The following is a 16,118-nucleotide window of genomic DNA, read 5'->3' as shown; positions in this document are numbered from 1 at the left end:
GTGCATTGGAAGAGGGAGTAAATGTTTTAGGTGGTGAATAGCATGTCAATCAAGTAGGCTACTTTGTCCTGGATGGTGCTGAGCTTGAGTGTTGCTGGAGCTGCTTTCAGAGGCAGAGTATTCTATCACAAAACTTGTAGTGTGATTCATTGGATAGGCAAAGGAGAAATCCTACTTGTTCCTTATATCTAGTGGAAAGGCTTTAGGTACTCAAGGAGGTGAGTTTCTCATCTCAGAATACCCAGCCTCCGACCTTCTTTTGTAGCCATATATTTACGTGGCATATCCAGTAATGTTCTAGTCAATGGTAACCCTCAGAATGTTAATGGTGCAGAGTGCAGCGATGGTAATGCCATTGAATGTCAAAGGGTTGTGGTTAGACTTCACAAAAGACCAATCCATTTTTGTTATGGTATCTAACAATATGGAGTGACGACATGTAAATAAGACATTGAAATACAGATGAACCATATATCAGCTATTATCGAACGGCAGGACAGCTGGAGGGACTGAATGACTTATTCCCGTTACCATGACTTCAACCCTCCCAAACCTAGTCAAATCACTGGCCCATTCTTGGGCAAGTGATCTACTGAGGTTAAATAGCACTTGTGCAACTTTATCCCAGCAACTGACCAAAGTAGGAAGAAGTTGGTCATGATACTCCAGACATCATGAATGAATGGGTAGGCAGGCTTGATGGAGCAGCCCATCATTTCCAGGTTTTTCTGATTGTATTTAAACATGACATTTCTGTCATGAGCTAAACTTACATCACTCTCTATCGCAGCAATGCCTTGATTATCACTTCACAATATTATCAGTAAATATTACGAACTCTGAAATTAAAATTTCCCTTATCCATTAAATTTCTGCTTTTCAATAATTTGTTGGAAGGCTGCGTTTCAAAAGCCCCACTTTCCTGTGCATTGAAATGATACCCTCGCTATAAACATTTATAATGCAGGATGCTTCATGGCTTAAACACACAGATTGTGATGGGAAGTAATTTCCTTTGTTTCAAGGATAGTCATATTAACTTGCCAAATATCAGGCATTGGAGCTCCTTTGCCTATCTAATGACCCACACTACAAATTTGTGTCTTGATATTAGCAAGATTAAGATGATGTTCTTCTATTTCACCTCCCATCCCCCTAAATCAAGTATTATTATCAATCATGAGGAACAGAGACTTGGGCGAGATCAGGCAGATTTCTGAACTATGGTCCTTTTGTTTGCATGTTTACATCTTATTTTGAAACACTTGCCTTTCTTTCAGCAGCTCTAGGCTGTTCTCCATATCATGAGGGAAAAAGGCTGTTGTTTACTAGGCCTAATTTTTTTTCAGGCAAGATAAACAACTATTTGATTTTTCAAATAGTTGGTTCAATGAAAGTTGATGTTCAAATTCTATCTTTTATAGCCAGGATGGACAGAACCATCTTTCAGTATATAATCTAGATATTTCTAAGTTTAACATTTGTGGGCAGGAAAATAGCTTAATATTTCTACAATGAACACCTTGTTGTTTATTTTTAGTGAGCAGAGGCAGCAGTTACTGAAACAAATGCTGCGGCTTCCTGGATCAAATTGATAGCCACTATCAGTAAGAAAGGGTTGAGATTTCAACTAAAATAAGAAAATATCCTGATCAGTGAGTATCTGAAAGTGGATGTCTCCCGAAATACGAACACATCCTTCCCTTGGGGAAGATGCCCAGATTACTTTCAGTATTCTTGGGCGGGATTCTCCGGCACGGGGGCAGAGAATAGCTGTACACGTCGGAAATCCGGCACTTCCGCGATTCTCCGTGGACCCGCCTGTCGCGCGGCGCCAGTCGGGGGCCGTTCGAACAAACCCCCGCGGCCATTATCCGCGGGGACCCACTTTACTCCTCGCGAGCCCGCGGTGTGGCTCCGCCTTGTCGCCGGCCCCCGCGCCAAGGTGGGCCGCCGCGCGCATGCGCGGACCTGCTTGTGGCCGCCAAGCGCACGCGTGGCCTGGACAGCAGGGCCCCGCTGGCATCTGTGATCCGGTTGGCACGGTAGCACTGTTGCTTCACAGCACCAGGATCCCAGGTTTGATTCCCGGCTTTGGTCACTGTCTGTGCGGAGACTGCACGTTTGTCCCCGTGTCCTGCGTGGGTTTCCTCCCACAAGTCCGAATGACGTGCTTGTTAGGTGAATAGGACATCTGGGGCGGAATTCTCTGACCCCCCAGCAGGGTCGGGGAATCGCCCGGGGCCGGCGTAAATCCCGCCCCCGCCATGGCCGGAATTCTCCGCCACCCAGGAATCAGCGGGAGTGGACATCACGCCGCGCCGATCGGCGTGCCCCCCGTGCCGATCGGCAGGCCCCCGCGGCGATTCTCCAGCCCGCGATGGGCCGAAGTCCCTCCGCTGACAGGCCCTCTCCCGCCGGTGGGAATTGGAGCACCTCTGGTGCTGGCGGGATTGGTGGCGGCGAGCGGGCCTCCCAGGGTCCTGGCTCGCAATCGGGGCCCACCGATCGGCGGGTGGGGCCAGTGCCGTGGAGGCACTCTTTTTCCTTCCGCCGCCGCCACGGCCTCCACCATGGCAGAGGCGGAAGAGACCCCCCTACCGCGCATGCACCGGTGGTGCCGTCAGCGGCCGCTGACGCACCAGCGCATGCGCAATCCGGCGAAGGCCTTTCCGGCCAGCCCGACGCCGGGCGTCAAAGGCCGTAGGCGCCGGTTTTGGCGCCAGTCGGCGTGGCGTCAACCACTCTGGCGCGGGCCTAGCCCCTAAAGGTGCTTCCCCAAAGGTGCAGAATTGTCCGCACCTTTAGGGGCTAGGCCCGTGCCGGAGTGGTTGGCGCCACTCCGCTACGCCGGGACTCCCTGCCCCGCCAGGTAGGGGAGAATCCCAGCCCTGGATTCTCCCTCTGTGTACCCGAACAGGTGCCGCAGTGTGGCGACTAATGGATTTTCACAGTAACTTCATTGCAGTGTTAATGTAAGCCTACTTGCGACAATAATAAAGTTTATTATTATTACTACAATTCACGCAGCGGGCAGGACCAGAATATTACCCCATGTGTCGTGAAGTGATAGAACTGACCCATGGTGGTGGGTTAGAACTTGGGTAGACTAGTTGGAAGTCAGCAGCACCAGCAGGGCCTTGCAATGGCTCTCTGATCTGACAGAGTTCCTGAGACTAGAAAAAAATTTTTTCCAATAAGATCCGAGGAGCGATTGATTCCACAACGCATGGAAAAGGTTCACAAGCCCCTTCACAGGTCTGTTCGCAAACAGCAGCTAACTTGGGGTGGGGGTGCAGGGGAGACTGAGGGAAGGGGGCTCACAAATAGTGGAGAAGGAACGAGAAGCAGAACCACACACGGGAGGGAACAAAAACCCCTCCCACATGAGATAAGCTGGGGAAATGGACCACCCACCCTCCCTGAAAAACTCTAGGGGAAACAGGACTCCCCTCCCCCAACCCCCCAGCCCACTCCACCAGCAAAACCATGACAAACGAGGGGAATAGTCCCAGCAACGTATGTAGATATATGAGCAAAGCAGGGTGCAACTTCTACTGCTGAGAGATTGGAACCCCAGGAAGAACCCTTCAAATACTGTATAAATTAACGCTTTTGTAAGTAATATAAATAGTGCTGGGACTTCAAGTCACGGACATGATGACAGCGTGGGGCTCATGTTTGTCAGTTTATTGTGTTAACTTCTATTACTGTGGTTCTTGTATTATTCTTTGTCTGCAAGCTCTTTTAAAAATTTTATTAGAGTTCCCCAATTCATTTTTTCCAAAAAGGGGCAATTGAGTGTGCAGGAGTTTTGGGTTGTGGGGGCAAAACTCACACAAACACGGGGAGAATGCGCAATTCCGCATGGTTAGTGACCCAGAACCGGAATTGAACCGGGGACCTCAGTGCCGTGATGCAGCAGTGCTAACCATTGTGCCACTATGCTGCCCATGCGAAGCTCTGTTTTCAAATACAAATGCCAGTAAAAATATATTTTTTTTAAAGAACTTGGGTAGAACAACATTACATAGATTTACATAGAATTTACAGTGCAGAAGGAGGCCATTTGGCCCATCGAGGTCTGCACCGGCTCTTGGAAGAGCACCCCTACCCAGGTCAACACCTCCACCCTATCCCCATAACTCAGTAACCCCACCCAACACTAAGGGCAATTTTGGACACTAAGGGCAATTTATCATGGCCAATCCACCTAACCCGCACATCTTTGGACTGTGGGAGGAAACGGAGCACCCGGAGGAAACCCACGCACACACGGGGAGGATGTGCAGACTCCGCACAGACAGTGACCAAGCCGGAATCGAACCTGGGGACCCTGGAGCTGTGAAGCGATTGTGCTATCCACAATGCTACCGTGCTGCCTTAGTCAATACCCGGTAGAATTGAAGGCACCAACCTATACAATGCAGCATATAGGTTTGAGATAAAGTAATCTGATGTGTATGTGCTGACATTGACACTAATTGGCGATACATGTAATGGCAAATAATGCATCCTTTGGGCAATTTGATTCTTCACTTATGAAGAAGATAGTCTCCATTTTAGAGTCCCTCTGGTTCTAGGCAAAAAACTCTACATCAGTCTTATGTAGCTTAAAATTACTACATGACTAGAAAGATCCAAGGCATTTGTCACAGATACCAGTCACAGGAATGAAGTGTTTACTAAAATGTTTGAAATCAATACAGTGAGAAGCCATCATAATTCAATGCCAGATAGCAATTTTGACAACAGTCAGTCCCTCTCGGCTGGAGATGAAGACAGAATCGATCATGGCTTTGTTGTTTCCTCACTCGTTCAAGAGCAAGCTGTCATTGACCAGGCTTACACTCAAAGAATAGCTACTTGGATAAAGTATCCATGGGCAATCAAGTCCATAGCTTCTCAACCCAACACATGACAGATATAACTGAATTCTTATAGTATAGTTTATTTGGATTTTCTTTTTTTTTATTATAAATTTAGAGTACCCAATTCATTTTCTCCAATTAAGGGGCAATTTAGCATGGCCAATCCACCTACCCTGCACATCTTTGGGTTGTAGGGCGAAACCCACGCAAACACGGGGAGAATATGCAAACTGCACATGGACAGTGACCCAGAGCTGGGATCGAACCTGGGACCTAGTTGCCATGAGGCAGCAGTGCTAACCACTGCGCCACCGTGCTGCCCCTATTTGGATTTCCATTCACTCTTGATAAGTTCCATCTAAAATGCCCCTGAATGAATAAGCACAGAAATTCCAGAGTAAATATAAAATGCTTGAAGCAAAATAATTTGTAGGACTCGAAGGACTAAAAGCAGGGAAATGGGACTAATTGGATAGCTCTTTCAAAGAACTGGCACAGGAGTGATGGGCTGAATAGCCTTGTCTTTTGCTGTATTGTTCGATGACTCTACGATCAGAAAAATAAATAAGGACGACAGCAAAAGTGTACGAGGTAATTTGGACTCGAGGGTGGCTGACAGAAAAGACTAATAATGGAGACATACATGTGATCAGCACATGAATTTTGTTTTTTATATGTGGACCATTTGACCATTTATTTTTTTTAAAATAATTTTTATTCAAATTTTTACAAAATATCAATAACAAAAAATACTAAAAGAACAACCCCCCCCCCCGTGTATACAAAAAGGAAGAAATAAATTAACGTCTATCATTAGAAAATAACAAATATACACGGCCCTTCAGCCCAAAACAAAGAGACGCCCCCGCCCCCCCCCGCCGCGCCCCCCCCCCCCCCCCCGCCGCCCCCCCCCCCCCCCGTATCAGGGACCCCATCGAGGCCCCACCTCCCCCCTGTGCCGTCTCCATTGCCCCAAATGTTGAGGTTAGCCGCCACCACCGGCTCATGGTGTACCTCGTTGGAGGGCGTGGCAGCAGCGCCGTTACCAGTGCATCCAGGCTCGTGCCCACACAGGACGCCATCTCCATCCTCTTCCATGCTGCCCCTTCCCCGTCCATCACCCACTTACGCACCATCGCTGCATTGGCAGCCCAATAATACCCACAGAGGTTGGGCAGTGCCAGCCCCCCCTATCCCTGTCCCCGCTCCAGAAGAAACACCCTTCTCACCCTCGGGGTCCCCGTGCGCCCAAACAAACTCCGTAATGCTCCTGTAACCCGCCCTGAATCACCTCCGGCATTCCCCCACCGGGTCCGCCACATACAACAATAGGTCATCCGCATTAAAGCGACACTCAGTGTTCCTCCCCACCCCGCACCAGCCCCCTCCAGTTTCTCGACTCCCTCAGCGCCATGGCCAGGGTTCAATTGCCAGTGCAAAAAGCAGGGGGGACAAGGGACAGCCCTGCCTCGTCCTTCGGTATAACCGAAATACTCCGACCTCCTCCCATTCGTGGCCACGCTCGCCATCGGGACCTCATATAAACAGCCTCACCCACCTGACAAACCCCTCCCCCAAACCCGAACCTTTCCAGCACCTCCCACAAGTACCCCCACTCAACCCTATCAAAGGCCTTCTTCCGCGTCCAACGCCACCACTATCTCCGCCTCCCCTTCTACCGCCGGCATCATTATAACATTCAAGAGCCTCCGTATGTTAGTATTCAGCTGCCTCCCTTTCATGAACCACGTTTGATCCTCGTGGATAACCTGCGGCACACAGTCCTCTATCCTCGTGGCTAAATTCTTCGCCAACAGCTTGGCGTCCACTTTAAGAGTGAAATCGGCTTGTATGACCCACACTGCAGGGGATCTTTGTCCCGCTTAAGGATCAAGGAAATCAGCGCCCGAGACATCGTCGGAGGCAGAGCCCCCCCTTCTCTTGCCTCGTTGAAGGTCCTAACCAACAGGGGGCCCAACAGCTCTGCATACATCTTATAGAATTCAACCGGGAAACCCATCGGCCCGGCTCCTTCCCCGATTGCATGCTCCCTATCCCTTTGACCAGCTCAACCGGCGCCCCCAGTCCCTCCACCTGTCCCTCCTCCACCCTCGGGAATCTCAGCCGGTCCAAAAGCGCCCCATCCCACCCCTCCTCCGCTGAGGGTTCGGACCGATACAGTTCCTCATAAAAGTCCCTGAAGACCCCATTACTGTCTACCCCCCTTCGCACCACATTCCCTCCCCCTATCCTCAACTCCACCAATCTCCCTGGCCGCATCCCGCTTACGGAGCTGGTGCGCCAACAACCTGCTCGCCTTCTCCCCATATTCAAACACGGCTCCCTGTACCTTCCTCCAATGACCTTCCGCCTTTCTGGTGGTCAACAAGTCGAATTCAGCCTGGAGACTACGCCGCTCCCTCTGCAATCCCTCCTCCGGAGCCTCCGCATATCTCCTGTCCACCCTCACCATCTCCCCCACCAGTCTCTCCCTCTCTCTCCTCTCCCTGTGGGCTCGAATGGAGATCAACTCCCCCCTGACCACCGCCTTCAGCGCCTCCCAGACCGTTCCCACTCGGACCTCCCCATTGTCATTGGCCTCCAGGTACCTCTCGATACATCCTCGAACCCGCCCGCCCACCTCCTCGTCCGCCAGCAGCCCCACCTCCAAGCGCCAAAGCGGGCGCTGGTCTCTCTCCTCCCCAGCTCGAGGTCCACCCAGTGCGGGGCATGGTCAGAAATGGCTATCGCCGAATACTCAGCATCCTCCACCCTTGCAATCAGCGCCCTACTCATAACGAAAAAATCAATCCGGGAATAGGCCTTATGCACATGGGAGAAGTATGAAAATTCCCTGGGCCTCGGCCTCGCAAACCTCCCTGGATCCACCCCTCCCATCTGGTCCATAAACTCCCTCAACACCTTAGCTGCCGCTGGTCTCCTACCCATCCTGGATCTGGATCGATCCAGTGCCGGATCCAGCACAGTGTTAAAATCCCCCCCCCCCATTATCAGGCCCCCCGCCTCCAAATCTACATTGACCAGCACCACCCACTCTCCCTGCAGCTTGCCGTTTACCATCACATACCTCCCGCCGCTGTCTGCCACCACATTCGACGCCCTCAAACAACACCCTCTTCCCCACCAGGATCGCCACCCCCCCCGATTTTTTGCATCCAGCCCCGAATGAAACACCTGGCCTACCCATCCCTTCCTCAATCTAACCTGATCCGCCACCTTCAGGTGCGTCTCCTGAAGCATGTCCACATCCACCTTCAGCCCCTTCAGGTGCGCAAACACACGGGCCCGTTTGAACCGGCCCATTCAGTCCCCTCACATTCCAGGTTATCAGCCGGATCAGGGGGCTACCTGCCCCCCTCCCCCGCCGACTAGCCATTACCCTTCCTCAGCCTGTCACGTGCTCGCGCCCCCCCCCCCCCCCCCCCCCCCCCCCCGTCTCGGCCCGTTCCCCACGGCGGCAAACCCGCATCCCAACCCCCTCTACATACTCCAGCTCCTACTTCGCCATTCCAGCAGCAACCCGGTAACCCCCCCCCCAGCTAGGACCCCCCTAGCTGCGTTGCTCCCTCAAGTCAGCTGACTCCTGCTGACCACGGCTACTCCCGCCATTCCTCCGACCCCTCCCAGCGTGGGGCTTCCCCTCCTCCCCAGTGTCCACCGGAAGGCTTTCCTCCTCCCCCTCTCCTTCTTGGCCCACCTGAGCACACACACCCGGTCAGCAAACCGGTGGAACCGCACCAGCACCGCCCATGGCGGCTCATTCGGCTTGGGTCTTCTTGCCAATATTCTGTGGGCGTCCTCCAGCTCCAGGAGCCCCTGAAAGGACCCAGCTCCCATCAGCGAATTTAGCATGATGACCATGTAGGCCCCCATGTCTGACCCCTCTAGCCCTTCCGGAAGGCCCAGGATCCACAGATTTTTCCGCCTCGACCGGTTCTCCATCTGCTCGAACCTCTCCTGCCATTTTTTATGGAGCGCCTCGTGCATCTCCACCTTCACCGCGAGGCCCAAGGTCTCGTCCTCTCTTTCGGAGGCCTTTTGTAGGATCTCTCGGATCGCCACACCCGGGCCGTCTGGGTCGCCAGAAGCTTGTCAATTGAAGCCTTCAACGGCTCCAGCAGCTCCGCTTTAAGCTCCCTGAAGCAGCGCTGGAGAGTCTCCTGCTGCTCCTGCGCCCACTGCCTCCTGGTCTCCGCCCGCCGCCATCTTGTGCTTCTTCCCTCACTTCTGCTTTGGCGCTGCAATCACTTTCTTACTTGCCCCACTCCTGGTCCAGGCCATATACTACTGGGGAAATGTTGCTGACTCCTTCCCACGTTGGGAAACGTCGAAAAAGTACCGCTGGGAGCCCTAAAAAGAGCCCAAAAGTCCGTTCTGGCGGGAGCTGCCGAACGTGCGGCTTAGCTCCGCATAGCTGCAACCGGAAGTCCATTTGACCATTTCTGAGGCTGTCACAACACAGTCCATGTACAAGGAATAAGAGCTGAACTGTTCAAAGGAAAGACCGTGTCAAATCATTGGGAGGCATTCGAAGGTAAGATCGTAAGGGCACGGTGTAGACATATCTCCACAAAGAAAAAGGGACTACTGCCAAATCTAGGTTATCCAGAAGTTTACATGCCAGATAAAGCATAAAAAGAAAGCTTCCGACTGTGACAAAACACTGAATACTGTAGAAAGCTTGGAAGAGTATAGAAAGTACAGACATGAAGTAAAATGAATACTGGAAAAGCAAAGAGATATGAAGAAACTATTGGAAGGTAAAATCAAAGAAAATCAGAAAGATATTTAACAAGTACATTAAGAGCAAGAGAATAACTAAGAGATGTACATGATATGTTGTGGGTAGATGCAGAAGTTGTGGGCAGAGTTCTCAATGAGTACTTCATCTCTGTCTTCACAAAGGAAAAGGATGATGCAGACATCATAATTAAGGAGGTGGAGTGTGATATATTAGATACAATAAGCATAGAGCGACAGGAAATCTGGAGGGACTGGCATACTTGAAGATGGATAAAATGCCAGGGCCAAATGGATTGTATCCCAGGCTGTTGAAGGAAGCCATGGAAGAAATGCCCTGAGGATCATTTTCTAATCCTCATTACTACAGGCGAGGTACGAAAGGATTGGAGATCATCGAACAATTTACCATTATTTAAAAAAGGGTTGCAAGGGATAAGCCAGAAAATCATAGGCTGGTCAATTTGACTTCGGTGGTCAAATTTTTGGAATCAATTCAGAGAATCAGGATATACAGTCCACTTCGAAAGGCACGGATTGATCAGAGATAATCAGCTTTGCTTTGATAGGGGAAGATCATGTCTTACTAGCTTAAAGACATTTTTGAGGAAGTACCAAGGAAGATGAATTGATGAGTGTAGTGCAGTGGATTTTATCTACGTGGATTTCATTAAGACATTTGACAAGGTCCCATATGACAGACTGGTCAGAAAAGTGAGATCTCCTGGGATACAGGGGAAGGTGGAAGGTTGGATTCAAAATTGGCTCAGTGACAGTAAACCAAGGGTAATTGGTTGATGGATGTTTTTGTGACTGGAAAACAGTTTCCAGTGGTGTTCCACAGTGGTGTTGGGGCTCTTGCTGTTCTTGTATATATTAATGGTTTAGACTTAAATGTGGGCGATTTGAGAGGGGATGAGGAAGTGTGAGACCTTGGAATGCATGTCCTTGGTCCTCGGGTGGCAGGACAGGAGGACAAGGAAGCATGTGCTTTCCTTATTGGATGAGGTGTTGAATACAAAACAAGGATGGAATGCTGGGACTGTATAAACGCTGGTTAGGCTACAGCTGGAATTTTGTGTACAGTCCTGGTCACCACATTACAAGAAGGACATAGTTGTTCTGGAGCATGAAGAGGAGATTTACATGATGTTGCCAGGGCTTGAAAGTTGCAGCTGTGAAGAGAGATTGAATAGCCCAGGGTTATTTTCCTTAGATCTGAGGATGCCAAGGGGTTACCTAATTAAGGTGTATAAAATAGGGGCCAAGAAAGGGTAAACAGAAGACTTGTTTCCATAGTGGAGGGGTCAATTATTAGGGGGCATAAATTTAAGGTGATTGGTAAATGGATTAGAGGGGACATGAGGAAAACCTTTCACCAAGAGAGAGAATGGTGGGTATCTCACATTCACTTCCTGTGTGGTTGAGGCTGAAATCCTCAAGCCATTTAAAGGTATATAGATCTGCATCTGAAGTGCTGTAAGTTAGAAGGCTATAGGTCAGGTGCTGGAAAGTGGGAATTAAAATGAGCAGCTAGTTTATTTTTATTTTTTGGTTGGCACAGATGCAATGGGCTGAATGATCTTTCTGCAGTGTAACTTTTCAATTCAATTATTTTAAATTGGTCAAGCTTTGCTGTATAAACAAATCCAGTAATCTTTTGCACTCAGCATGACCCCACAGACTGTAATGAGATGAATTCCTGGTTTTGTTGATGCTGGATGAAGGGTTGATCAGAAGCACACTCTGGTCTTCAGTAAATATATCCACACAATCTTTAACATCCACTTAAGCCACTAAACAGGGAGACAAAGCAGTTGCCACCCCTGCCACAGCATTGAAATATCATTTACAAATATTATAAATTACATCTTCTATGACAGTATCAATGGTGCACTATTCCTCGTTCTTCTCAATGACTTTGACGCAGAATGCTTTGTGACATCCTTCTTTCTCTAACACCTCTCCTCCATTGGCCTACTCTGTAGGATTACCCTCACTGGGTTCCCCTATCATCTGTTCAACCGGAGCTGGAGAATCTCCACACCTTTCTTTTTCTGCGCACATTGTTACCTCTGGAGATTCTCTCCCCCCTCACTTCTTCCTCATATACAGGTCTACCCTTGGTAACATTATCTAAAGATAGGGAAAAATTGCATATGTATGTTGATGACCTAATCATATTTAGCTGTTTTTAACAAAATAAGTTTTACAGTTTGCCTTGCCAGGTATGGGAGCACCACCTCTTTCGGCATTTTAAGACACCTAGTCATCTGAGGACTATCTGACCCCAAAGTGAGTTTCCAACCTATAAGTTCTCCATTACAAACACCAAGCATTTCTACCTCTGCCACATTGGTCATTTCTGTCCCTAACTCAGAAAAGGTGGTGGGTTGGGAGATCTGAAGAGAGAGTCGATTTAAAAGCATCTTCAACTGAGAAAAAAATTGTAACACGTATTGCAGTTTAGAGGTGGATCAAAACATGAGTAAGTGTGAAGTCAGCCAAAGGCAAAAGGCATGTTTTAAGGGGGCTTTATAATTGGGGAGGATGACACAAAATAGGAAGGCTTTGGAAAGTGAATTATTGAGTATGGCACCGGGATTGCAAATGGAAACTAGGGAGAAGAGAAATAGCGAAGATGTTTAATAAACTAGAGGACAAATGAGTAGATTATGAGCAGGGCAGCAGGACTGAAAGGATTTTTGAAATTACTGAGACATTGAATGAAAATTTAGAAGCTGCTGCCATAAGGCCTAGAGCCAGTAGATGTTGGCAAGAATACTTCTGAGCATTTGAAGTGCAGGTGGCAAAGTGGTTGATGATTTCAGTTCCCGTATGGCGGAACCTAAGAGGCTCCAAAATTGAAAACAATATTAAGCTACAAATTGATCAGATATTGCCCAGTTAGGTTTCCCAAGCAAACTATCCACAGCAACAGAGGGAAATGAATTACAGTTAAATCACCGGTCTGATATGCTGCGGTTTTTACAACCAGCCAGAAATGGCATAGGCAGACATACTGGGATTGATTTTCTGTTAACACACTTCAATAAGGAAGAGTCTTAATCCATGCAATATCCATTAATTCAGAGTTGTAGGAACACATTTGCAGGTTGTAATCTAATACAATTTTGATTCTGGGAAAGAAATGCTACTGCAATGTCCAATCATTTGTTCCCACAAATCAGAAAAAAAACACAAATTTGGATGGGTAAGAAAGGCATTATCAGAACTATGAAAAGCATTTAAACAGAAGAAAATCCAATTTTTGTTTATTTTTTTTACAAGGTGTCAAGGATCTGCATTTTGTCAATTTTAGCGGAAACAAATGAGACAAATGCTAATTTGTAGAATCTGGCATCTTGACAGTTTTGTGAAGCCAAAAGTGAGAGACCTTATTTTACAATATTGCAGAATTATCCTTTCAATCATGTCCCAAATGGAAATTGTTTGGTGCCCATACAGACAGCATACGCCATTCCTAAACCAGCTGCATATTTACAAAAAGAAAGGGCAGCACAGTGGCGCAGTGGTTAGCACTGCTGCCTCACGGCGCCAAAGTCCCAGGTTCGATCCCGGCTCTGGGTCCCTGTCCATGTGAAGATTGCACATTCTCCCTGTGTTTTTGTGGGTTTCACCCCCACAACCCAAAGATGTGCAGGCGAGGTGGATTGGCCACACTAAAATTGCCCCTTAATTGGAAAAAATGAATTGGGTACTCTAAATTTTTTTTTAATATTTACAAAACTTTAAAAAAATAAATTTAGAGTACCCAATTAATTTTTTTCCAATTAAGGGGCAATTTAGTGTGGCTAATCCACCTACCCTGCACATCTTTGGGTTGTGGGGACGAAACCCACGCAAACACAGGGAGAATGTGCAAACTCCACACAGACAGTAACACAGAGCCAGGATCGAACCTGGGATTTCGACGCTATGAGGCACAGGGCTAACCCACTGAGCCACTGTGCTGTCCAATATTTACAAAACTGACTGACTAATCATCGAATCCCTACAGTGCAGGAGGCCATTTGGCCCACTCAATCAGCACCGACCCTCCTAAAGAGCATCCTACCTCGGCCCAATCTCCGCCCCATCGCACCTAACCTTTGGACACTAAAGGGCAATTTAGCATGTTCAATCCACCTAACCTGCACATCTTCGGACTGAGAGGAAACGCATGCAGACAGGGGGAGAATGTGCAAATTCAACAGACAGTCACTCGAGGTCGGAATCAAACCCGGGTCCCGGGCGCTGTGAGGCAGGTGTCCTAACCATTCTGGCGCCGATGACTAACATTTAATGCAGTACTGATATCAGTTAACTTATTTTATCTCTTGGAAATATTGTGTTAAATTCACTAAGATTTTTCTTTTGCTGAGAGATAGGATTAATCTCAATGTTTGGCAAAGTTTTTTAATAATGACTTTATTATTCCATATATTGTTTTTAAACATTACTGGGAAATCTTGGTAAAGAGCCAGGCTCACAATATAAGATACCATCCTAGACTGAAAAGGAATAAGGTAAATGAGGATGTAATGATTAGAGTGATATTACACTTATTTGAATATTTGAAAAGAAAGGAAGATTTTGAAACCCTGAAAAGAATTACTTGGAAAAGAATATTGTAGTATGTGTCTATTTCACACAGTGTGTGTCTATTTCAATGTGCTAAAGATGGGGACAGCAATTAAGATGGCATATTTAGAGCTTAGACGTTACGAGAAAGGAAAACATGCTGGAACCAAGATGGTGATTGAAGAGTTAAGACATGATCATGAATGGACTACATCAGGCTGCTCTCTTGACAAGTCTCTCCCAACACAATGGTAATGAGGAGACTTTTACAAGGTCAACTGAGGTGAGACTGTCCATATATGGATTTTGCCAATATCTGAAAAACTGAAAGGCTGGCTGATCACTTCAGAAGGGCTAATAGTTTTTAAAAAATCAATGTCATTAAATATGATAATTTTAGTGAACAGTAGATTAACAAGTTCCTGAAAAGTAAGAAGACTAGAATTTGATTTGTACTGGGATAAACTTCAATGGGCAATACCTCATTGCTGGCCATTTTATACACATAACTTCAGCCAGGTTACTGGGCGATTCCAACATGAGTGTTATTACAGTAAAAGCTGAATCTTACATCAGCAGATATTAATGAATGTATTTGAGCAGAGATCATTGCATGTGACGGAAAGTGACAATACTGAACGTTTTTTCCCACTCCCATACCTGGCAAGGCAAACTGTAAAACTTATTTTGTTAAAAACAGCTAAATATGATTGGGAACTACTTCCATAGGGTGTTTTCTTCCACTTTGGCCATGGGAAAATCTCAGCAATTTAATAAAACCTGAAGTATCCAAAACACAATATAGTCACACCCACTCCCACCACCGTGATCAAATAGTGTTCTAGTAGTCACTGTCACGTGAAGAATGGTTATTTAGAATGGAGACCAGTGCACATGAAACTGCTAGACAAAAATATTGGTGGCCAGAATTCTCCAACTGTTGGGATTCTCTGTTCCTGCTAGCAGCGCATCCCCGCCCACGGGTTTCCCGTCAGCGTGGGGTGGCTTCAATAGGAAAATCCCATTGACATGCGGCAGGAGTAGAAAATCCCACCGCCAGTGAACAGTGTGCTGCCATGAAACATGCTCGCGTTCCAGAGAATCCAGCCCCGGTGTCTTCAGGAGTCAGTAAAAACGAAAAAGCAGGTGCCACCATCACAACACCTCCCTATAATGCTATTCTATAAATAGTAGACAATTTCCAGAGCACGTCTAAAAAGTTGTATTGCTACTATAGAAATGATGAGCCACGCAGAAGAAAGCAACTCTCTGAGGAATAAAACAATTCGATAATACAGCATTCAGGACAGCAGCAAATCTTACATAGCATGGACCAAACAGATTTTGTCAGACAGTGAAACAAGTGTCAGTTGATACCAGTGGGACACTTTCCCTTCTCCATTAAATACCTCACTTTGCCAGTCAAGCTTGTATGTACGTGTTGCTGGAATTCTGTGTATTTTGATGCCAAATATGTAAATCTGGGGCCTTGTCTTTATATCGGTTCCTTGGATGCATTGATTTATTTAGGGCCATCCTAAACAAAGAAAAGAAAGATGCCATCTTAAATTGCAAACAGGATACATGAAGAACAATTTAATCGGCACAAAACTAGCTGCTGCTGTTATCCAAGACTAATCAATGACTTGCAATCAATTTATTGGGACCTTGAAAAATAACAATTTCTCTGTTATCTCTACTTCTGCCTCAAAGTCTTAACTTATTATAGTTAAGCACAATATTAATGTCATCAGTTGCCAAGTAAAATAATGAAAACAAATCAACAAAAGTAACACTCATCTTGTAAAACCACTCAGTAGGAGAAGTTCAGATATTTTTCTTCAAACCAATTTATCATATTACTTTGGTTTCCCCCACTTCCTAAGTCTATTTTGATACCTC

General features: G+C 47.1%; 1 protein-coding gene across 1 annotated transcript in view; it reads right to left on the bottom strand.

Moving 5' to 3' along the window:
• mettl16 (methyltransferase like 16) overlaps window positions 1-15,753 on the bottom strand; it is a 122,266-nt gene extending 106,513 nt beyond the window's left edge. The window contains 2 exon segments of the mRNA XM_038814474.1: window positions 15,626-15,698; window positions 15,701-15,753. Of these exon segments, the coding sequence (XP_038670402.1) occupies window positions 15,626-15,698; window positions 15,701-15,752 (125 nt within the window). The 5' untranslated portion in view covers window position 15,753.
• Window positions 15,754-16,118: the final 365 nt, after the last annotated feature.

Source organism: Scyliorhinus canicula, chromosome 12 (assembly GCF_902713615.1).
Source record: "Scyliorhinus canicula chromosome 12, sScyCan1.1, whole genome shotgun sequence".
NCBI classification, from domain to species: Eukaryota; Metazoa; Chordata; class Chondrichthyes; order Carcharhiniformes; family Scyliorhinidae; genus Scyliorhinus; species Scyliorhinus canicula.
This window is presented reverse-complemented; position numbering and strand designations above follow the sequence as displayed.